The sequence below is a fragment of the Homarus americanus genome, unplaced genomic scaffold (genome assembly GCF_018991925.1).
Source record: "Homarus americanus isolate GMGI-L3 unplaced genomic scaffold, GMGI_Hamer_2.0 scaffold47248, whole genome shotgun sequence".
Classification (NCBI taxonomy): Eukaryota; Metazoa; Arthropoda; class Malacostraca; order Decapoda; family Nephropidae; genus Homarus; species Homarus americanus.
In genome coordinates this window covers 1-25,189 of record NW_024749307.1, presented here as the reverse complement: position 1 = coordinate 25,189, position 25,189 = coordinate 1, and the positions used below count along the sequence as shown (strand labels likewise).

General features: G+C 45.0%; 2 protein-coding genes across 2 annotated transcripts; both read right to left on the bottom strand.

The window, feature by feature from the left end:
- Nucleotides 1-347: 347 nt before the first annotated feature.
- On the bottom strand, nucleotides 348-1,333 carry LOC121853333 (basic salivary proline-rich protein 1-like). Its single transcript, XM_042347395.1, has 2 exons — nucleotides 835-1,333; nucleotides 348-697 (listed from the first exon to the last, which is right to left on the bottom strand). The coding sequence occupies exons 1-2, from the start codon at nucleotides 1,331-1,333 to the stop codon at nucleotides 348-350; spliced, it is 849 nt and encodes a 282-aa protein (XP_042203329.1).
- A 2,208-nt stretch (nucleotides 1,334-3,541) lies between these two features.
- LOC121853334 (ligand of Numb protein X 2-like) lies at nucleotides 3,542-19,459 on the bottom strand (the record flags this gene model as incomplete). The annotated part of the gene is given in 6 exon segments (XM_042347396.1): nucleotides 3,542-5,636; nucleotides 7,137-7,259; nucleotides 7,615-8,678; nucleotides 9,269-9,524; nucleotides 9,778-9,884; nucleotides 19,350-19,459. Coding segments are annotated over 6 exon segments (2,143 nt in total), but the record flags the coding sequence as incomplete, so codon positions are not given.
- Between the last annotated feature and the right edge of the window lie 5,730 nt (nucleotides 19,460-25,189).

The following is a 25,189-nucleotide window of genomic DNA, read 5'->3' as shown; positions in this document are numbered from 1 at the left end:
TTATAATATTTCGTCCCCCAGGCCCTGATATGGGTCAGTGACCTGTGCCCGGGTGGGATAATCCCCGTAAAAAATAAATAAAATGAATAAATATATAAATAAATAAATAAATAAATAAATAAATAAATAAATACACCGACAATCGCATTTTCAGTATCATTGCATCCTGGGTAATGAAAAGTAGAATAAATATCCAACAGCAAAACATAAGCTGGGATTTGTGCTGACTGACTGCTCTGTTCTCCCATTGGCTGTAATTTGGAGGAGATACAGTTTAGTCCGCCAATTACAGTTAAGCAAGGGATTGCTGGAGGTATGCAATATGTACAACACCACGACCAAGCAAGTTATAGGGCTCCTGGGATGGGGCGCCACCACCACTGCGAGGACCCCTGGGGTGCCGCCGCCTCTGGGAGGGCCCGTAGGGCACTGCGGCTCCTGATAGGTACCCTGGGGGTGCCGCCGCCCCTGGGCGTGCAAACGCCCCTTGGAGAGCCCCTGGGTGTGCAGCTGGGAGGTCCTTTTTGGGCATCCGCCCCCCAGAAGGGGTGCTGCCGCCGCAGGGGGACCATAGGAGGGTCCCGGCCGCCCCTAGGAGGGCCCTTGGGGACCTCACCGCCCCTGGGAGGGCCCATTGGTGCCCTTGGAAGGACCCCCTGCGTTTGCCGTCGCCCGTGGGAGGGCCCCTGGGCAGACCCTGTATATGCCGACATCCTTGAGAGAGCCCTGGGAACCTCGCCACCACTGGGAGGGCCCCTGGGATCGCTGCCGCCCTTGGGAGGGTCTCTGGGTTCGCTGCCGTCCCTGGGAGAGCCCCTGGGGGTACTGGCGCACTTGGGAGGGTTCTAGTGAGCGTGGCCACATCTGTGAGGATCTTTGGGAGTGCCGCTGGTCTAGTGAAGGCCCCTGGAGGCCCAGCTGTCACTGGGATGGCCCCTTGGGACGTAGCTGCCTCTGGGAGGGCCACTGGTGGCCTCACCGCCCCTTGCAGGGGCCCTGGTGCCCTTGGAAGGATTCCAGGACTTCCCGTCACCCCCGGGAGGGCCCTTGGGGACGCCGCTGCCCCTGGGAGGGCCTCTGGGGGCGCCACTGCTCTTGCAAGGGCCCCTGGCGGCGGCGCCGCCCCTGGGATGGCCCCTGTGGGCACTGTATCTCCTTGAAGGTCTCCTGGGGGCACTACTGTACCTCGCTGTCGTCCCTGGGTGGATCCCTGGGGGAAACGCAAATCGCTGGGAGGGCTCCTGGGGTTGTTGCCGCCCCTGGGAGAGCACCTGTTGATGCTGGCGCCCCTGGGAGGTCCACTGGGGTCGCCGCCACGCCTGGAAGTTCTCATTGGTGGCGCTACTGCACCTACCAGGTCTCCTGGGGGCAGTTGTTTATGCACTATTTAGAACTATGAGAGATATGACGTGAAATAAATACACCGCCAATCGCATATCCAGTAGTAGTATCATTGCATCCTGAACAATGAAAAGGAGAATAAATATCCAACAGGAAAACATAAGTTGGGGTGTTGTGCTGACTGACTGCTCTGTTCTCCTATTGGCTGTAATTTGGTGGATGTACAGTTTAGTCCACCAATCACAGCTAAGTAAGGGATTACTGGACGTATGCAATATGTACAACACCACGACCAAGCAAGCTATAGGGCTTCTGGGAGGGGGCGCCCCTGGTAGTGCCTCTGGGAGGGTCCCTGATGACGTACACACCCCTAGGGAAGTCGCCGCCTGTGGGGGGAGGGGGGCCTCTGGGTGCGCTGCAACCACTGGGAGGACCCCTGGAGGCGCCGCCACCATTCGGAGTACCCTAGGGCTCCGCAGCCCTAGTGGAGGTCCCCTGGGGGTGCCGCTGCCCCTGGGAACTCCTCTGCCCCTAAGGAGGGCCCCTGGGAGGTCCCTTGGGGGTGCCCGTCACCCCTGGGGATGCTGTCTCCCCTGGGAGGGTCTTTTGGGCACTGCCACATCTGGGGGTTTCCCCTAGAAGGACCCATGGGAGGGTCCCGATCGCCCCTAAGAGGGCACAATGTGTAATTGCTCGAAACAAGGCTAATATAGTACATAAGAACATAATAAATTAAGGAGTCTGCAATAGGCTGGTTGGCCTGTGCATGGCAACTCCTGTCGAGAGTTACTACCACTCTCTATCATCCATGAATCTATCTAGCCTCAATTTGAAACTTTCCAGCGTTCCAGCACTTACTACAAAGTTGCTAAGCCTGTTCGACTCGTCCACCACCCTATTTGTGAACCAGTTCCTTCCCATCTCCCTCCTAAACCTAAACTTATCCAACTTAAATCCGTTGCTACGAGTCCTATCCTGCTCGAATATTATAAGAACTTTATCTATATCTCCTTTATTGATTCCTTTCACCCACTTAAATTCTTGTATCATATCTCCCTGCACTCTTCGTCTTTCTAGAGAATGTAACTTTAGTTTCTTTAACCTATCCTGATATGGAAGGTTTCTAAGTCCCGGAATCATTTTCGTCATTCTTCGCTGCACCGACTCTAGTGAATTGATATCCATTCTATAATAAGGGCACCAGAACTGAACCGCATAATCGAGGTGCGGCCTGACTAGCGCAAGATATAGTTGCAATAAGACCTCTGCACTCTCATTACTTACACTTCTAGATATAAAACCTAATACTCTGTTTGACTTATTTCGAACATTAACACACTGTTTTCTAAGCCGTAGGTCCGGGCGTACAAGTACCCATAAGTCTCTTTCACAAGTCTACTTCTTGTGTTCATACAAAGGAGTGTTAGTTACAAGACTAGCGAGGTCATCCTAAAACAATATCTTGAGCTTGTGAGACCTCGCTTGGATTACACAGTTCAATTCTGGTCATCGTATTACAGAATGGATATAGAATCCAAGAAAGAATTCAGAGCAGAATGTCAAGACTAATCCTGGGCATTAGGAACCTTGAGCGCAGAGACATGTTAAAGCATCTTAATTTGCACTCCCTCGAGAGACGTAGAGTGAGGGGCGACATAATCGAGGTGCATAAATGGAAGTCGGGGCTAAACAAAGGTGATATAACAAAGGTACTCAAGCTATCCAACCAGGAGCGAACTCGTAACAATGATTTTAAATTAGACAAATTTAGATTTAGGCGTGAAATAGGTAAACATTGGTTTGGAAATAGAGTAGTGGACAATTGGAACACGTTAGCAAACATCATCATTAACTCGAATATGCTGGATAGCTTCAAACACAGGTTGGATGGATATATGAGCGATAGGGACTGCCCAGTATGGGCCAATAGGCCCGCTGCAGCTTCCTCCAGTCTTATGTTCTGAGTTGCCCATCCTTACTCAGCTGATGACCAGGTCTGGGGTGATTCCTCCTGTCCACCTCTTGAGTTACACTTGATACTTGTTTACATACACTTCAAGCGTTGGACTTACAGTACATCTAGTCTCAAACTCAACATCTTCAACTGCCGTTTTGGGTAACTAACAACACTTCCCCTCGCCTCCAGTTTCCCCTGATCCCACACCACAGCAATACTGAACAGGATAAGAAATAAAATATCTTAGAGGTACATTTTATTAACCACAAAAAAAATCAAAATACTAGACATAATTAGGACACTACTACAAGGTGTTACGCTAGTGAAGGATACTCACCCCTGCCTACGACTGCACATAACCAGGATAGTAACCTCTAAACTTGGCTAACATAAGGACCATAACTATCTTGTCTTAACCAGCTTTGTGTTATATCAATTTTATGCGTGTACAATTTCGTGTCTGGTTGAACCTGCTGGCCGGCGGCGTCTGAGTACAGCGTAACGTTCTTATTAGAAGCGGCATCAAGACCTCGCACCATACAGCCTCACCATCATGTGCGGCATTCAAATAATGCGTAGAGTCCATACTAGACTTAAAATCCGGCCAAACAGTCATGCCCGGCTAAACAGTCATGTCCGGCCAAACGGTAATGTCCGGCCATAGAGTAATGTCCGGCCAAACGGTAATGTCCGGCCATAGAGTAATGTCCGGCCAAACAGTAATGTCCGGCCAAACAGTAATGTTCAGCCAAACAGTAATTTTCAGTCAAACAGTAATGTCCAAGCAATCGTAGCGTCCGAATTATTGAGAGTATCTAAAAGGTAGACATTGTGCAACTAGTAACAATGTGCAGAAGATTAAGAGTTACGAGAGGGAAGAGGAACAGTGACAGGCACTGCTAGACAACATGCAGGAAGGTCACATGACACTCCCACCACTCATGGGTAATGCTCGTCAAGGCAAAAGCTGGGTAGGTCTGGCACGTGAGGCCAGTTACATGACTGAACATTTGATGTGTTAGGAACAATTCTTGTTTAAAACAAGATCACTACAAACTGGCTATGCATAGTAATATAAATAATAAAAGTTTACTGTTACTTCTAAACAAAAACTATTGTTACTATTAGCCATTTCTAAGAGAACTCTACCAACTCGCCAGGTGTAACAACTAGTACAGTAAAAGACTTCAGTACTGTACTTAACAAGGCGCCTAGTGGACGTACACACGAACACGTTATCCTCACACAGGACAAACAACAAATCACCCACAATTAACTAAACTGCTAATAATCAACAACAAAATTCTAAACCTTTATATCAGAATCATTAACTTAGGGCGCGTCAGTATGGAGTTTCTCCGTTTCCTTTACGGTTTTAATTTCTCTTATTATTATTTATAGAGAAGATGTTTACATTCTATAACTGTTGGCTAAATTAACTTAGTCTACTTCCCGTCACCTTTGGCCCCTAAGACAAATAGGACTAGTTCTTCTTGGAGAGGAACCCTATATGACATCACAGCTACTGTAGTTGAAGGATAGTGGGAATATTCCTCACTAAAGACGACAGTTATCTACTAACAAGTGTTGGTGTTATCCAGAAGGCACTAAATAATCCCTGTAGCAGCTGGTGGCTCCCTGCTGCGGTCCTGACGCCTACCTCACTCACCCGCCGTCAAGCACCTGAGGACTGGCTGACACAACACCACGACACTCTACCACTTGGCCTCCTGTTGGACAAACTGTTCTCCTGAGACAGGGAAATAAAGAGGCTGCAGCAGTGAGAAACTAAAGTGTCATTAAGTTGTGCAGTATATTCAGCAAGCTTGAGGATGGTAAGATTTTAATTAATAATTTACAACTCTGTGCCCAGCCAAGACACCACCTCCAGATGTACTCTCTGTCCAGCTTGCTTCAAGAGACTGACAGCTGAGGCGTGGCGCACCTGTTCCAGTGAGTGACCATCGACGGAAAGAAGTCTATCGCCACAACGCAGCTTACCATCTATAGCAGCTGGGGACGACTGAACCACGAAGAGGACGTGGATGGGTTCAGCACCACGCTGGGGGTCAGACCCACCAACTATGCTGAAGCCAAGGGAAGCACCAGGAGCCCGGTGAAGCACAACGCTCTTAGATACATGCAAGGAACGTGGCAACTTTTGCCAGTACAACCAAGATGGCACAAAATTGGCTGAGCCCAGCGACGTCTCAGGACCATCCAGCAGGGAAAGTGTGACTCCCGCCAGCTCCGCAGTGGCCTTCAGCAGTGCTACTGCCTGTCCGTGGGTCAGCCCCAATAGCGACTGTCCATTCACTGACAGCAACACGTCGCCCTTCTGTCAACGAGAAACATTATTTTGTTACTGTGCCCCGGTGCTAAAGTATATAATTATGCATTTATCATTTATTCTGCTTCCTCCCTTATGTTAACAGAACTTGGTGACCACAGCCCTACATAATGTTAACAGTACTTGGTGACCACAGCCCTACATAATGTCAACAGTACTTGGTGACCACAGCCCTACATAATGTTAACAGTACTTGGTGACCACAGCCCTACATAATGTCAACAGTACTTGGTGACCACAGCCCTAATGTTAACAGTACTTGTTGACCACAGCCCTACATAATGTTAACAGTACTTGGTGACCACAGCCCTACATAATGTTAACAGTACATAATGTTAACAGTACTTGGTGACCACAGCCCTACATAATGTTAACAGTTGGTGACCACAGCCCTTGGTGACCACAGCCCTACATAATGTTAACAGTACTTGGTGACCACAGCCCTACATAATGTTAACAGTACTTGGTGACCACAGCCCTACATAATGTTAACAGTACTTGGTGACCACAGCCCTACATAATGTTAACAGTACTTGGTGACCACAGCCCTACATAATGTTAACAGAACTTGGTGACCACAGCCCTACATAATGTTAACAGAACTTGGTGACCACAGCCCTACATAATGTTAACAGTACTTGGTGACCACAGCCCTACATAATGTTAACAGTACTTGGTGACCACAGCCCTACATAATGTTAACAGTACTTGGTGACCACAGCCCTACATAATGTTAACTTTGACCACAGCCCTACATAATGTTAACAGAACTTGGTGACCACAGCCCTACATAATGTTAGAACTTGGTGAACAGCCCTACATATCAACAGTACTTGGTGACCACAGCCCTACATAATCAACAGTACTTGGTGACCACAGCCCTACATAATGTTAACAGCACTTGGTGACCACAGCCCTACATAATGTTAACAGCACTTGGTGACCACAGCCCCATAATGTCAACAGTACTTGGTGACCACAGCCCCACATAATGTCAACAGTAATGACCACAGCCCTACATAATGTTAACAGTACTTGGTGACCACAGCCCTACATAATGTCAACAGTACTTGGTGACCACAGCCCCACATAATGTCAACAGTACTTGGTGACCACAGCCCTAATGTTAACATACCATGTTAACAGAACTTGGTGACCACAGCCCATACATAATGTCAACAGTACTTGGTGACCACAGCCCTACATAATGTCAACAGTACTTGGTGACCACAGCCCTACATAATGTTAACAGAACTTCGTGACCACAGCCCTACATAATGTTAACAGAACTTGGTGACCACAGCCCTACATAATGTTTACAGAACTTGGTGACCACAGCCCTACATAATGTCAACAGTACTTGGTGACCACAGCCCTACATAATGTTTACAGAACTTGGTGACCACAGCCCTACATAATGTCAACAGTACTTGGTGACCACAGCCCTACATAATAACCAAGACAACAGTATAGGTTTCATAGACTTACCTTGACCTGTTTCGACTTGCCGACGGGGCCCTGAGGGTTGATGTTGGCTATGTAGATGGGAGTATCGCCCTCGTTGCTACCCACACCGCCGCCTATCCTCATGCCCAGGCTCTCATTCCCGCCCTGCAACACCGAGACAACTGTAGTGACAAATCTATGACAGTTAACAGCAAGTACAGGATATGAATCTGCAGTACCACCAGCTTACGCTTCTTTTGTTATGGTCCACAAGATTTCAGTTCATGCTTTTCTTACGAGTGTTTTATGATATCTGTAGTCAACTTTACTGAACATTTTGTGTATATTAAGGAAATACAAGTCTGATTACGTGTGTTTAAATGTTATGTTTATTGTGGTGGATAGTTTTTGTAATCACTGTAGCCAACTTTACTGAGCATCTGGTGTATGCTAAATAGAGAAAATCATTGAGTTACAGATAACGTGTCTCTTAATGTCGTCGTTCATCGTGGTGACTCACTTTGGAGATGGTGACAGTCTTCTGGTGGAGTTGGGTGCTCTCGATGCGTAGTGACCGCCGGAAACCATGCACCAAGTCAGACATGTCGCTGGAGTCCCTTGATCGACGACCTCTCATACGACTGCTGGTAGACCCGTCAGCAGTATCCACACCCGGGCCTCCCCCAGACAGGGCCGACCCGACGCTCTGCACTGAAACATCCAAATTCGGTGTTTCTTTCAGTTTCTCACGCAGGCTGTCACTGGCGTTGTCTGGTGGGTCGAGTTGGTCGCTGGAGCGGGTTCTTGCCAGTGCGTGACGGTGGCGTGGTGGCAGCGCTGGCGGCCCACCTTCCTCCTCCACCGTGGTGGGTCCTCCTCCCCTCACTGCTGATGATGCCAAACTGCCAGAACTTTGGTTAAGTGGTATACCCATCGATCCAAGTGATCCGTTGCTTTGGTAATGTGTGTTGACGCCATTCAGGGAACCAAGTGACCCACTGTAGGGTTCTCCGGGTGTACTGAGTGACCCGTTCGAGTGGAGCAGTGACCCTTCCCTCCGAGTCACTGAACCACGGTCGTCTAGAGATTCGCACGAGGCAGAGAGACCCACGTCATCAACGCTGCCACCAATGTCGTCCTCTAAGCCATCGGTCACATCCCCTAAGCTCTTGTTGATGTCCTTGCCGTGACAGTCGAGGCGAGGAACGAGACGGTCAGGAGCCGACTTGGTGCGCCAGTGATGAACGGGAAGAGACGGATCAGGACGGCGGAAGAGGTGCTGGTACTCTGGTGGGGGACCTGACGAGTCCACCACACTGGTAGCGGCTCCACGACTTACCACCAGACTCACGTGGTGGCGGGTCTGCTGTATGAGGCGAGAGGCGTGGTCAAGGCGGGCATAACGCACGTCGGCACCGTTGATGGCCAGGATACGGTCGTGTGGGTGGAGGCGGCCATCCTGAGCAGCCACAGAGCCCTCCAGCACCTCCATGACGAAGATGCCAGGCTCGGTGCGGCGCCCTCCCAACTTCAGACCCAACTGTCTGCTGCTCTCCTTCTGCAGCGTCACCATCATCGCCTCACCTGGTAAAAGAAACGACATAAGTTGCCTCCTGTAGTCCATATAATACCATTCAACTGTCTTAACCCTTTGGAGGAGGATGTTTTAACCCTTTGATGACAATTAACCCCTTCAGGATGATGGTTTAACCCTTTAAAGATAGGAAGAAACTGGATAAATGGAGAACACATAACAAAATATAAAATAAATAAACATAATTAAAAAACGTGGCAACTACATATCTATTCACTAACACCATTTAATTAGTCAAACAGATGTTAATATATTTATTCTATAATATTCCTGTGATAAATGTTTACCAGTTACACCTTCAAGAGAGCTAAATAAACGGTTTCAATTTAGGGGTTTGTAGAAACGGAAGCTGGGGGAAATTAGGGGAGTCACCAGGCTGGGGGAGATGAGGGAAGGGTTTACTAGGCTGGGGGGAGACGATGATAAAGAGGGGGGTGACGATACTGAGGGAGGTAATGATAAGGGGACAAATGACCAGAACTGGGGATGATAATGAAGAAAGGGTTGACCAGCTTGGGGGAGATGCAGGGGAGGACTTATCTGGCCGAGGGACGTGTATGGTAGCTGGGGGAGGACTTACCTGGCTGGGGGACGTGTGTGGTAGCTGGGGGAGCTGGAGGGGTGGTAGACGACAAGGTTCTCTGTGCCTCAATCCTCTCCCTATACACCCCGAGCCTGAGCACAGTCTGGGGCCGCCTCAGCGCCTGGCACACCACCTGGTGAGTGGCCGAGGTCATGTCCACACCGTCTACCTCAATAATCTGGTCACCGGGCTGTAGGCGGCCATCCTGGGCCACTAACCCATCCGGGAACACCTCCTGGACCACCACACAACGCTGTCGAGGGGCGAGTGTGTGTTAGTCACGTCATCAGTGGTGTATAAATGTTACAATGTACTACAGACACAAAGCTTTACATTATGTCTCTGATACGGATAACAAAGTCTATAACAAGGCAGGTATAACAAGTAGAACAAAGTAATATAACAATGTAGGTATAACAAGAATTAACTTATATCATTATTTATTGCAGATGCTTCAACACTTCCTATATGGATATCAGACTGACCCCCCACATGACCTGTCTTACCAAGGGCGTGTCTGACCCGCCGACGATGGTGATGCCGAGGGCCGTATGCGTCCTGGGAATCTCGAGGTGTGTAATTTCTCCCTCAACGATGGGCGGCCGAGACACTCCTGGGGATAAAAAGAGGAAACCCAAAAAAGGTCATTTCTTGAAGCTTAACAGGAGGTTGTAATGAGGTGTGGCAAGGCGGTCGACTTTAACTAACTAATTGGTGTTTTTTTATGTAGTTTGTACTGTATGTGTATGTTTGTTTGTTTATTTAGCTATTTAGTATAATATAACTGTTTTTTTAAACCAGCAGTAAACCTATCCTATCCACACTGAAACTAACCTAACCTAATCTGATTTAATCTTACTTAACCTATCTTAACCACAATGAACCTAACCTAATCTAACGTGACTTGACCTAACTTAATCTATCCTATCTTAACGAGGTTGGATCCGGCCAGGTCAGGTCAGGTCAGGTCAGGTTAGGTTAGGAGTGTTTTACAAGAAGTACATTATAACGCAGCTAAACAAAATTTGGAGAGAAATGCTGATCATAACAATTACCTCCCTCCTTCAGGTAACCTGCCCGCCACTATCACCACGAACCACCACGAAGAACATAAGGATGGAGGAAACTGCAGCGGGCCCATTTACACCCAACCCCTATCGCTCATATATCCACCCAACCTATGTTTGAAGCTATCCAGCGTGTTCGAGTTAATGATGATATTTGGTAACTTGTTCCACTCATCCACTACTCTATTTCCAAACCAATGTTTACCTATTTCGCCCCTAAATCTAAATTTGTCTAATTAAAAATCATTGTTACGAGTTCGCTCCTGGTTGGATAGTTTGAGTACCTTTGTAAAAACATGTCCCCTTTGTTCAGCCCTGACTTCGATTTATACACCTCTATCATGTCGCCCCTCGCTCTACGTCTCTCGAGGGAGTGCAAATTAAAGTGCTTTAACCTGCCTCTGTACTCAAGGTTCCTAATGCCCGGGATTAGTCTTGTCATTCTCCTCTGAATTCCTTCTTGGGATTCTATATCCATTCTGTAATGCGGTGACCAGAATTGAACTGCGTAATCCAAGTGAGGTCTCACAAGCGCAAGATATAGTTTTAGGATAACCTCGCTAGTCTTGTAACTTTGTATGAACCCAAGCACTTTATTAGCCTTGTTTCGAGCAAATACACATTGTTTACTTGGCTTAAGATTCCTACTTATCATTACTCCAAAATCTTTTTCGCAGTCGGATTTCTCTATAACATCGTTGTTCATCTGATATCTGGTTTCTCGGTTTACATCTCCTAGACGAAGTACTTTACAACCACCGCTACCACCCACACTACCACCATTACCCCCCACCACCACTACCACCATCCACTAGTCACCACAGGGGCCCACCAGATACTCGATAAAAGCAATATTCTTTTTTATTAGGAAAATGGGAAACGCGTGTCAGCGATTGACAAGTGGAGACTCAGGACATTACTGCAATAACCTGTAACTTTACTGCAATAACCTGTAAATCACTGCAATAACCTGTAAATCACTACAATACGTAAATCACTGCAATAAACTTCATATCCTTCCAATACTGAACCATTACAGTAATACCTTGTCTACGTCATCCCAATTATTGTGTAATTTTACCAGAGAGTCTTGGTGTAATTTTGACGCCATCTTGAACCTCAACTCAGTACCATATCTCCTTCACGAAATTCAACTTCCGGAAGGAAAGTGGGAGGTAGGGGAGGGGGGGAGGTAGGAGGGAGGGGGGAAGGAAGGTGGGAGGGAGAGGAGGAAGGTGGGAGGGAGGTGAGGGGGAGGGGGTGGGAGGAGGAGGGAAGAGGCAAGGAAGAAGGGAGGGGTGGGAGGAGGAGAGAGGGAAACAAGGAAGAAGGAGAGGGTGTGGGAGGGAGAAAGGTGGAAAGAGGTTGAATCAGTTGAGGCGGGCCCCTTCTCAGCGTGACCAGCGTACTGAGTCAGGGATGGAGGAGGAGGAGGAGGAGGAGGAGAAGAGGAGGAGGAGGAGGAGGAGGAAGGAGGAGGAGGAGGAGGAGAGGAGGAAGACACCCACTTACCTTAACTTTTAATTCACTCTCAACACCAACAAGGCGATAGTACCTCCTTGGGTCCCCCTCTCATTAAAGCACCTCCCAGCTCCACCACCTTGCCTCGCCTCACCTCACCTCCTCCACCGCCTCACCTCACCTTGCCTCGCCTCACCTCACCTTGCCTCGCCTCACCTCGCCTCACCTCGCCTTGCCTCACCTCACCTTGCCTCACCTAAAGACATCATGTTTCCCCTGGCCTGACGTTACCTGGTTGCAACTCTTCCTCACCCCCTCACCTATCCCTCTCTTCCTCTCTCTCCCCACCTTCCTCCACCCTCACCTACACCCTGACCTCCCCATCACCTACACCCCTACCTTCCCTCTACCTCTTCCTACACCCTTACCTCCTCTATCCCCATCCCTCCCCACCTCCCCTCCACCCACCACCCCAACCCCTCACAACCTCACTTCCCAGCTGTCCCTCCTCCTGCCCTCACCCAGTCCTCTACTTCACCCCCTCCCCCTCCCCTCTTCACCCCCTCTCCCTCCCTCCTTCACTCCCTCCCTCCCTCTCATTCACCAACTTGTCTCAGGTGTGTAAAAAAAAATCTCTTGAGGAGAGAGAGAGAGAGAGAGAGAGAGATAACATCAGAGATATTTCGTACGTCAAAATAATAATCTTCTTGAATAATACTATAAAAATAAAAATTACCAGTGGACATACATACATACATACATACGTACATACATACATACATACATACATACATACTATAAATGACAAAAATGACGTCCAATATGGCGTCAACAATGCACTGAGACTGTAACCTTACCTACTTACGTTCACTCGGCACCAGAGAGAACAGCAATAATAGGTTAGTTTAGGTTAGGTTAGGTTAGGTTAGGTTAGGTTAGGTTAGGTTAGGTTAGGTGGACATATTAACTTTCACAGTACAATAAAATGGTACCAAGATCGTTCTTAGACTCTCCCTCCCTCCCTCACTCAATCCTTCCCTCCCTCTCTCACTCCATCCCTCCCTCACTCAATCCTTCCCTCTCTCTCTCTCACTCCTTCCCTCCCTCACTCACTCAATCCCTCCCACACTCCCTTCTCTCCCTCCCACACTCCCTTCTCTCCCTCCCACACTCCCTTCTCTCCCTCCCACACTCCCTTCTCTCCCTCCCACACTCCCTTCTCTCCCTCCCTTTGGAATAATGTAAACACAGCCGTCCCAGCCAGTCAGGGAAGCTTATCTTTCCTTCACTTCACTGTTGATGCTTCTCTTATACTTCCTCATATCCTCCTTCTCTTCTCTTCTCTCATTTCCCCTTCCTCTTCTTCCCTTCTCTCATCTCCCTTTCCTCCTCTTCTATTCTCTCATTTCCCCCTTTCTCCTCTTTTTTCTCTTGTCTTTTGTAGTCTTCTCTTCTTTTCTCTCCTCTCCACTTCTCTTCTCTTTCTCTCCCTTTCTTAACGTACACCTCTTCCCTGATCTATCCTTCTCTCTCTCTCTCTCTCTCTCTCTCTCTCTCTCTCTCTCTCTCTCTCTCTCTCTCTCTGAAATATATTGAGAAGACTTGCATGAAACAGCTCAAAGCGGATCTGAAACTTACTGATATACATTTCACATTACATATACAATCATTCGTAGCTTATGTACACTTTAATATTCGACAGACAGACAGACAGACAGACAGACAGACAGATAAACAAACACACCAACTGACAGACAGACAGACAGATAAAATAAAGACAAAAACATATAAAACAGACAGACACAAACATACAAAACAAACACCAACGTAACCACAACACTCTTCATCTTCTGCGTCACAAAACCTTTCCACACACTTCGTCAGGTCAAAACCCCTCGTCAGGATAGAATCAAACTACGCCTCACCCCTCCTCCCTCCCCTCACCTCAGTTTACCTTCAGCGTTTCATTACCTGGCTCAGTGTTTACCTGGGGATACACACTGAATATTATTACCCCCCCCTCCGAGTTGATCTCACACACATATACACACTGTACACCCTGAATACACCCAGTCTGTGTACATGGCTTTCTCACACAAGCCTATATTAGATTGGGGACACCTACACATTATACAAACAGGCTCATCTCATCTGCCCCTCCTTCCTAGCTTATTACACCTGAATATTAATCATTCTAATGCTAAACTAAAGTAACTTAACCTAACTTTACTTAAACTAACCTAACACTAATCTAACCTAACCTAACACTAATCTACTATACCATAACCTAACGCTAACCTAACACTAACCTAACCTAACACTAACCTATCATAACCTAACACTAATCTAACCTACCCTAACCTTACTTAAGCATAAAAGCATAAGAACGGAGGAAACTGCAGCGTGTCTATTGATCCATACTAACCCAGCTGAAAATAACACTACCCTACCCTACCCTACCCTACCCTACCCAACCCTACCCTACCCTACCCTACCCTACCCTACCCAACCCTACCCAACCCTACCCTACCCCACCCTACCCTAACCTAACCTACTCCCCAGGCAGCGTTAAATGTATTTGATCATGAAGTGAAATAAGCTGGGGTGGCTTATCTTCAGGTGATCCGTATTGCGTTGGGTTGGGTTGGGTTGGGTTGGGTTGGGTTGGGTTGGGTAAGTTAGATAAAGAATTATCCCAACTCCTATAATTTATGGAAGAAAGTCAACCGACCTCTATAACTTAAAATACAAAGTCAATCCAGCTTCTATAACTCATCCCCGAGTTATATCCGCCTCTATAATAACAGGAGAGAGAGAGAGTTAATGCAGCCTCTGTCATCTATACAGGTGAAACAGGTAATTCATGTCAGCTTCCCCACCAGCTTAGCGTGGATCAATGTACTGGTGGATCGTAATACACCGAGCAATGAACCCTGCCTGGTCCCCGTGGTGCCAGGCGGAGAGAAGAGAGAGAGAGAGAGAAGAGGATAGATGGATGGAGAGAAAGAAGATAGGAGGATGAGAGAAAATGGGAAGAAAAAAAGAAAGAAAGGAAGGAAAGAGAAAGGACAGAAACACACACACACACACACACACACACACACACACACACACACACACACACACACGTCACTGGCCGGGCCCAACACTGACCACAAGCAGGTGTAACATCAAAGCCTCAGTATCAGCATCCCGTCAGAGCCTGGGGAGACAGGAGGCTCTTGGCGTCTGGGTAATTATTAGCAGGGAAGATCCTCCGCTGTCAACACCTCTCTCTCTCTCTCTCTCTCTCTCTCTCTCTCTCTCTCTCTCTCTCTCTCTCTCTCTCTGTCTCTCTCTCTCTCTCTCACTTTCTTTCTGTATCTTTCTTTTCTCTTTGTCCTTTCTTTGTCTCCATGACTCTCTCCCCCCTCTCTCTATCGTTTCTTACTGTCCATTGCTGTACTTAAAAACATACAAGTCAAAATCATGAACTCTGATCTAGAAGAACTGAGAAATGCCGAGACCTGGCAGTTGTAACATTAGTATATATGACAAATTTTGTGACAAGAGGTACCGGTATGGCCAGAATTAGGCTAGGATACAGACACCTCTGGCAAGTTAGTGACGCTGTACCCATACCGGAACACTCAGCATGTAAACTTTGTGATAAACCTTTAAAGCATACACTTGAACACTATATTATTGAATGTGATACTGTCAAAGACTTCATGCCACCTGGCTTATGTAATTACTACATTGAATCAGGAGTGTTTGAGGACATTCTTGCTGTCTATCAAAAATTTGCTGCTGGTCCACACTGATCAGTCCTCAAATAGAAAATGACTTCTACTGTATATGAACCTCTGTCCTGCGTGGCAGTGAGAAGTGATACCACCCTCAGTGTCAAGACCTGACTGAATTACTCACAATAGACAAACTGTACAACAAGCTTTGCCAATAAATTTGTTAACCGTTAAATATTCTCCATGGTTCTAAGCCTTCTTCCCATTCATCCTTCTTTTCTTTCGTCCCTTTCGTCTCATTTTCTAACTCCTCTTCTCCTTCTTCTCCTCCTCCCCATCCTCTTCTCCATTCACATATACTCACTTCCCTTTTCCTTCTTCCCAAACGTCATCCCCTCTAACTCCTCGCCTCTCCTTCAATCCCCCTCCTCCTTTCCCACATCCCCTCCCCACCCCTCCCCACCCCCTCCTACCCCCTCCTCACCCCTCCCCCCACACCCCCTCCTACCCCCTCCTCACCCCTCCCCCACGTCCCCTCCTCACCACCGTAATCCCATCAATTCATCAATATTAAATTCGATGATCGTGTAATTCAATGTAAATACAGAAGTGAGGAAGTCTGGGGGTGGGGGTGGGGGTGGGGGTGGTGGTGGTGGTAACAGTGATGGTGGTGGTGGTGGGTAGTGAAGAGAGTGAAGAGCCTCCATTAATGACTTCCAAGAACTCTACTGCTCTCTCTCTCTCTCTCTCTCTCTCTCTCACTCTCTCTCTGCATTTTCATTCCTTTCTCTCCTTCCCATCCCCGCCCTTACCCCTCCATACCATTATTCTACCTTCTTTCCTATCACCTCACCCCCATCCTTCCCTCCCTCCCATTACCCTCTCCTCACCCACCTCACCCCCATTCTCTATCCTTCCTCCTTTCCCCACCACACCCATCTACCCCTTGTCCTGGAGGCCAATAACAAATGTCTTGTTTTGGAAAATCTTTGTGGAGAGTTAAGAAAAATGATGACAGGGCCTCTTGTCTTATACACACACACACACACACCCACACACACACACCCACACACACACACACACACACCCACACACACACACACACACACACACACTTTTAGTTATTTAATTTCGTTTACTTTAAGACAAACAACATTACAGGTTGAGATACAAATAAATATCCAAACACAAAATACAGGTACAAACACAGGTACAGGGCAGGTACAGTGATCACTAAACCGTACATATACACACAGTCATAACACGTCACTTGGTTCCTGTACTGTACACATACTAACTTAATCATCTCAATTCTCTTCAATAAATCACGGTACGTATCTTATACTCTTCGTTATATAGGTATACTGCGCTGGTGTATAGGGCCATAGTGGGATTTTGTTAATATATAGCAGAAAATAAAAGACTAGGAGACAGTATGGTGGGGTCTTATATATACCAATAGGAGATTTTGTTGATTTTGTTTACATTCTCCGTTTTCTATGTTGTTGGTGGAGGAGAAACTTAACCAAACTCATTCAGGCTGTGTGTGTGTGTTAGGTGGAGCCTTTATATATCTTAAGTAAGTGGTTTTTGTAATTTATTAACTTGAATTTTTTTTCCCTGACCATATTTATTGAGGAAAATTTTTTGCCCGGATTTGTTAATTATGGAAAAATTTATATAAACAATTAAAAGGTTTTAATTTATTATGTTTATCAACAAACAGATCACTTGTGTCCGTCTAAATGGTGTCATTGGCGGTGACCCTTTGATATGTGATGCTGTAAACCTATCACCTCACCTCTCACCTCCCAACCATCTCCTGTCAGTGGCGGTCATAACTCCCGTCACCTCACACGTCTATATGCCGTCTGTTTGGTGGTTCCTTTAAAATGTTGATAATCTGACAGACAGACTAGAGACAGGGTGTTGACTTAATATAGAGATAAATTACCTGTACCCGAACTAGATCACTAATTTGGTATACTCATAAAACTCGGCCCGTTTATACCACGACTGTGTAGGGGTGAGTTGGTCTTGGCAGGAGTCGACCTGATGGGGAAGGCAATGAGGTGATGGGACTCGGTGATGAGCGTTAGGTTAGGTTAGGTTAGGTTAGGTTAAGTGAGGAAGCATAAGGAAACCTAAAATGACTCATTTTGATAAAGGTGTAATGAAAATGTGGAGGGTGACCAACCATACAGATGTTTAATAATAATAATAATAATAATAATAATAATAATAATAATAATAATAATAATAATAATAATAATAATAATAATAATAATAATAATAATAATAATAAACACGACCACCAACCTGCTCAACTATATGTAAACATAACTCATGAGCCAATCAGCTGACTGCCACCTCGGAGTCAGCTGATGCCAGACCCAGGCAATGTAAACAAAGAATAATTAGCATACGAACAGACCCCCCCCCTCCGCCACACACATACACAAACAAACATCCAAACAAGATGAAAATAACTGATGAAAGCTGCCCAGCACAAACAAACCTTTATAAGACAAACAAACGCGGATAATGTCAATAAACATGGGAGCAGGGGAAGAGAGGAGCATAAATAAATATTCATTAGTAAGCAACAGAGGGAAGAAATTTTTTATATATATAGAGCAGAAATGGAGTGTTATTTCCTGGTGGTGGGAGGAGGAGGAGGAGGAAGGCGAGGAGAAAGAAGAGAAAGAGGAAGACAAGCAGGGGGAGGAAAAGGCAAAGAGGAAGAGGAAAACAAAGAGGATAAGGGCAAGAAGGAGGAGGACGGAGATAAAGAGGATGAGGAGGACAACGAAGATGACGAGGAGAAGGAGGAGACTTGATGATTGTAGGGAGGACGGCAGCTCAGAGAGTGTGTGTGTGTGTGTGTGTGTGTGTGTGTGTGTGGAGTGTCAGTGACGTAGTAGTGATCAACAACAACTCATTAGCGATCATTAGCAGCTCATTAGCGAAGAAGAACTGTCCTAAGGGTTCATGGTTCGAGAGAGAGAGAGAGAGAGAGAGAGAGAGAGAGACTACACTCCTGGACACCTGCTGAGCTAATTAGCTGTACAGGTGTATAGGCCATAAGGTGTCCTCAAAAGTCCCACCCCCTCTGTTTACGCCTTCCGTGCATATCATCAGCTGATACTGTACACTAATGGCGGCAACAGGTAGTAGTCATCTGTTTACTCATTGTCTGTACCTATAGTAAGCATTTCTTATATCCTCCATCATCCTGCGCTCCTCCACGCCGTCCTGCGCTCCTCCACGCCATCCTGCGCTCCTCCACGCCGTCCTGCGCTCCTCCACGCCGTCCTACGCTCCCCTAAGTCATCCTACGCTCCCCCACGCCATCCTGCGCTCCTCCACGTCATCCTACGCTCCTACATCCTTCTACCCACCATTCTATTCTCCTACACATCATCCAACGCCACCTCTCTACCACCTCCTCAATCCTCCTCAGGCGAAATCAAATCCTCTTACTACTTACTCATATATTTCGTCAAACACTCCAGCTACTGAATATACTTCGGTAATCGCTATACTAAATATATGTCAGCAACAACTCTATATCAGGAGACAAAACAGACAAACTGCACTGTCAACAAGATGCAATGACCTCAATTACAACTAAGTCGCCTCTTGTGTTTTGACCCGTAAGGTAAACACGACCCAGGACGGACGCGTGGCCAATCACATCGCCTCCCACCAATGTATGAATGATTTTGATTGGTCGCGATAACTCATCTTGACCCCCCTAGCGAGAGAACTTAACGAACTCGTAAAAGGAGGTACTACTACTACTACTACTGCTGGGGTACTCACCGTGGTCCTTGTAAGTACAGGTCGTCAGGTGGGTGGTAATGGACCGCTGGGAGCCGCGATAGTCACACCCGGAAGTAGTGTGAGGACACGACACCCAGTTACCCGGACACCTGTTGGAGAGAACACCTGATTAACACATGATACACACCTGTAGTTACACACCTGTTGGGAAGAACACCTAATAAACACATGACACACCTGTAGTTATTCACCTGTCGGGAAGTAGACCTAATTAACACACCTGTAGTTGCACACCTGGTTCACTTTACTAACGGAAGAAAATGAGACTAAAATGGGGTCAAAACTACACTCAGACTCGTAACTAGACCCATCCTTTCACCTCACAGGTCGTAAGATAATTTTTTCCCTTAAGTGGTCAGGAGAGATCGAATTTACCTGCCTTAATGAACCTACGATATAAATTATTAAAACACCCAATATGGCGACCAAATTACATTGACTCTACCGCAACCAATTGTATTTTCCAAGGATCGTACGTTAAATGAACAGACTTTTCTGACTAAACTTTCTCCTACGATAAAACTTGGCTGTAGAGATTCGCTGAGACTTTACTGGACAGCAACATTCCCGTCACAACTATCACCACCATCCTCGTCACCACCACCATCCCCGTCACCACCACCTTCACTACCGCCACCACCACCAAAAGTTTGTCGTGTGGACCTTGTCACATGTTGATCAAATCTACAAAGTTTGGTGCAAATCCGCAAATCCGTTCGAGAGTTATTTTGGGGACAGACAGACGCGACCGAAAACAATATTCAGCCTTGTAGTTGGGGGCAGTGTAATAATAATAATAATAAACAGTTACAGTAGTTATAATATAGTTATTATAATAATAATAATAATAATAATAATAACAGAAATAATAATAATAATAATAAAAATAATAATAATAATAATAATAATAATAATAATAATAATAATAATAATTATTATTATAACTATTATGAAATAAAAATAAAATAATTATAATCGTAATAATTAAAAGCAATTTCGTACACACACACACACACACACACACACACACACACACACACACACACACACACACACACACACACACACACACACACAGGAAATAAATAATACTTGCTACAGTATAATAAAAATAATGATATATTTATATGCTAATGACTCTGCGTGAGTGTTGGTCACCATTATCTACTGCTGAAATATTCATAGATCTTGTTAATACACACACACACACACATTTGTTTTTGACTCTGTAACCACATAACCCCTACTAACCACCCCCCCTCACCTTACCTACCTACCACAATCCTGCCTCTCTTGCTGCAATCCCTCCCCATCCTCCCATTTCCCCCCCCTGCATTCCATCCCCCAACATGCCCCTCCTACACCACCCTCCCTCTCCACCTACCCACCCCACCCACACCACCTACTTCTCCCCCCCACCCCTACCAGACCCCTCCTTCTCCCCACCTCACCCCTCCTCCCTCTCCCTACCCCCCCACCAACACCCCTCCCTCCCTTCCTGCCCCGTCCCCACCCCACCGGACACTCCCTACCTACCACCACACCCCGTCCACCCCCACCAGACACCGCCTTACAAGCTCTGGCTGGCCCCCAAAGATTACAAACTCAATTTCGACTCCTAACTATATGATACTCGGGTTCAAAACTTCCCAATAGCGTGTTCATAATGTCGTCAGGAAGTTGGTGATGTAATTTCCACAACCACGGAGAGAGAGGAACTACATGTTATTGGCTTCCTACATTCCATTTTCTGTTTCCGAATATATTTTTATTTTTATTTTCCTTCCTCTTCTTCTTCCTCATTTTATGAGCTTATTTTGGTCTGCTTTTTTTTCGTGTTCATTTCAAAACTTGACTCTTCCCTCACTCCATTTCTACGACTCACTACATTATTAAGCTTGAGTCTTCTCTCATTCCATTTCTAAGCTTGACTCTTCCCTCACTCCATTTCTAGGCTTGATTCTCCCCACTACATTTCTAAGCTTGACTCTCCTCCCACTCCATTTCTAAGCTTGTCTCCCCTCACCCCATTGAGTCGCCCCTTTTGCTGGTCTCATCCTCTGCATATGAAATTCCCCCAGTAAAGGTAACTCAATTCAGTGTCACGCCTCTACTAAATCTACTGGCCGGCTCTAACTCTTTCTGTTTACCTTTATCTTACATTCACTCTCCCCGTTCCTTATTTTTCCACTTTTTCTCCCCCTCTCCCTCTACTCCATCCCTCTCCCTCCTTCTCTATTTTTCTCTTCTCCACTCTCTCTTTCTTCCCCTCCCCCTGTCTATTCCTACATTCAGTACTTTCTAATTCAATATTGTGGCTCCTATTTTTCCTTTTTCCCTCCCTCTCCTTCTCCTCCATTCCCACATCCAGTATTTTCTAATCCTATTTTGTAGCTTATATGTTTCCTATCTCTTGTTTCCTTGCTATTTAACTATATTTATCGAATTTGTTTTATTTCCCGTTTTCTATGTTGTCTTCTCCTATTATCGTTATATTTGTTATTATTATTGAGTTTACTTCCAATTTATTTGATCTCTTCAATATATTTCGTTTTCTGTGCAATTTTCTCTCCTATTCAACTACTGTTCCTTTTACTCTCTTCCTTCAGGTGTATGATGTAGAAGAACTGAGAAAAGAAGAGACCTGGTAGTTGTAGTATTAGTAAATATGACAAATTTTGTGACAAAAGGTACCGGTATGGCCAGCACAAGGACAGAACCAGACAATGTGATGTAGTCGTGGCCAGAATTAGACCAGGATACATACATATCTGGCAAGTTAGTGACGCTGTACCCATACCGGAACACTCAGCATGTAAACTTTGTGATAAACCTTTAAAGCATACACTTGAACACTATATTATTGAATGTGACACTGTCAAAGAATTCAGGCCACCTGACTTATTGTATCATGAACATGTAATTACTGCATTGAATCAGGAGTGTTTGAGGACATTGTTGCGGTCTATCCAAAATTTGCTGCTGGTCCACACCGATCAGTCCTCAAATAGAAAATGACTTCGACTGTATATGAACCTCTGTCCTGCGTGGCAATGAACAGTAATATCACCCACATGATTCTGACCTATATATACTATTAATGAATATGATCTATTCCTTTGTGTATGAACCTCTGTCCTGTGTGGCAGTGAATAGTGATACCACCCTCAGTGTCAGACCTGACTGAATTACTCAGAAACTATACTCCAAGCTTTACCAATAAATTTATTAACCGTTAACAACTCTCTCTCTCGTATCCACCTTTCCCATAACCAATCTTTCTTTCCTCTCTCTCTCTCTCTCTCTCTCTCTCTCTCTCTCTCTCTCTCTCTCTCTTTCTCTCTCTCTCTCTCTCCCAGAACCAATCACTCACTCAGTACCCTATATGTGGTGCTGTATTCCGCCGCACTATTGACTGAAAAAATATCCGAAGCGACGCTGAAATGTTCAAGAGTCGAAATGCTCCACTGTATTGAAGGGTAAAGTTGCTGTAAAAATATTGGAGTAATCTAAGCTGCAGTAACGTTTAGTGGATTGAATTATTACTGGAGTGACTTGATACTAGACAAACTTAAAACAGTTGTGACTTAAAACTTACAACTAGAGTAACTTAAATGGGAGTGACTTAAAGTGGATTGACTTAAAATGGGAGTGACTTAAAGTGGATTGACTAAAAACTGGAGTAATTTAAAACGAGGAGCTGGAGGAAGCGAGCGGTAATGATGGTTACAGATCCTCCTCCTACTTCTCCACCTCCTCCTCCCCTCCTCTACCTCCTCCTTCTCTACCTCCTCCTCCTCTACCTCCTCCTCCTCTACCTCCTCCCCCCCCTCCCACTCCTCCTCTACCTCCTCCTCCTTCTCTACCTCCTCCTCCTCCCTCTTCTCCTCCTCCTCTAACCTCCTCCTTCCCTTCCTACTCTTCCTCCTCCTCCTCCTCCACATTCTTTACTTCACCAACTTTCCCGGAAAGTAGATATTTCCCAATTTTTATGATACAAATTTCCCGTTTTCTATGATAATCTACTTCGCAAAATTAGGTAATATTTCCCCCAAAATTCGAAAATATACTTCCATCTATAAAAGTAGAAAATCTATCTACTTTTTCGGAAGAAATGAATAATAACTTTCCTGGAAGTAGATATTTCCCATTTTTATGATACCAAATTTCCGTTTCTGCGATAATCTACTTCGCAAAATTAGGTAATATTTCCCCAAAAATTCAATCTCGCTACGAAAGTCGATATTCTGCATTCGAAAGTGAAAATCTATCTACTTTTCGGAAAAGTAGATAATAACTTTCGGAAAGTGAATATTTCCCATTTTTATGATACAAATTTCCGTTTCTGCAATAATCTCGCCCATAAAGTGCGTGTCTTCCCCCAAATTCCCAATCTACTTCCCCGAAAAGTCGATAATCTACTTTCCCGAAAACGAAAAATGAAAATCTATCTTTTTCGGGAAAGTAGTATGCTTCCGGAAAGTAGATATTTCCCTTTTTTATGATGGATTTACATTTCTGCCGATAATCCTACTTCCAGCAAAATTAGGTAATATTTTCCCCAAAATTCGAAGAATCTCTACTTCCCCAAAGTCGATAATCTGCTTTTCCCCGAAAAATAGAAAATCTATCTGCTTTTTCGGGAAAGTAAATAACCAACTTTCCCGGATAATGAATATTTCCCATTTTTTTATGATACAAATTTCCCGTTTTCTGTGATAATCTCGCCCCATAGGTGGGTAATATTTCCCTGAACAATCTACTTTTACGAAGGTCGATAATCTACTTTCTCAGTGAAAATCTATCTACTTTTCGGGAGAAGTAGATAACCTTTCTGATAGATATTTTAACCAACTTTCCGGAAAGTAGATATTTCCATTTTTTATGATAGAAATTCACGTTACTACTATGATAATCTACTTTCCTAAAATAATTAATATTCCCCAAAATTCGAAAATCTACTTCCCGAAAAAGTCGATAATCTGCTTTTCGAAAAGTGAAAATCTATCTACTTTCGGAAAGTATATATTCTTTCGGAAAGTAGTATTTCCCCATTTTTATGATGCAAATTTCCGTTTTCATCTATCTATACTTTCGGGAAGGTAGATAACCTTCCCGGAAAGTATGAATGTTCCACTTTTTATGATACAAATTTCCGTTTTCTGCCTTGTTAATCTACTTTATAAAATTAGATGTGTTTGAAGTCGATAATCTACTTCCCAAAGTCGATAAATCTACTTTCACGAAAGTAAGAAAATCTATCTACTTTCAAGGAAAGTGAATAACTCCTTTCCCGGAAAGTGAATATTTCCATTTTTTGTAATCTAAATTTCCCGTTTTTCTATGATAATCTGCTTCATAAAGTGGGTAATATTTCACAAAAAATCGATAATCTGCTTCCTCAAAGTTCGATAATCTACTTTCCCGAAAAGTAGAAAATATATCTACTTTTCGTGAAGAGTGGATAACCAGCACCGATAAGTAAATGTTTTATTTATGATACGAATTTCGTTTTCTTGATAATCTACTTACTTAAAATTAAGGTAATATTTTAAAATCGATAATTTGCTTCCTCGAAAAGTCGACAATCACTTTAAAATTCGAAAATCTACTTCCCGAAAAGTCGATAATTCACTTTCCCGAAAGTAGAAAATCTATCTACTTCGGGAAAGTAGATAACCAACTTTCCTGAAAGTAGATATTTCATTTGTATGATACAAATTTCCCGTTTTCTATGATAATCTACTTCGCAAAAATTAGTAATATTTCCAAAATCTGAAAATCTACTCCCCCAGAAAAAGTCGATAATCTACTTTCCT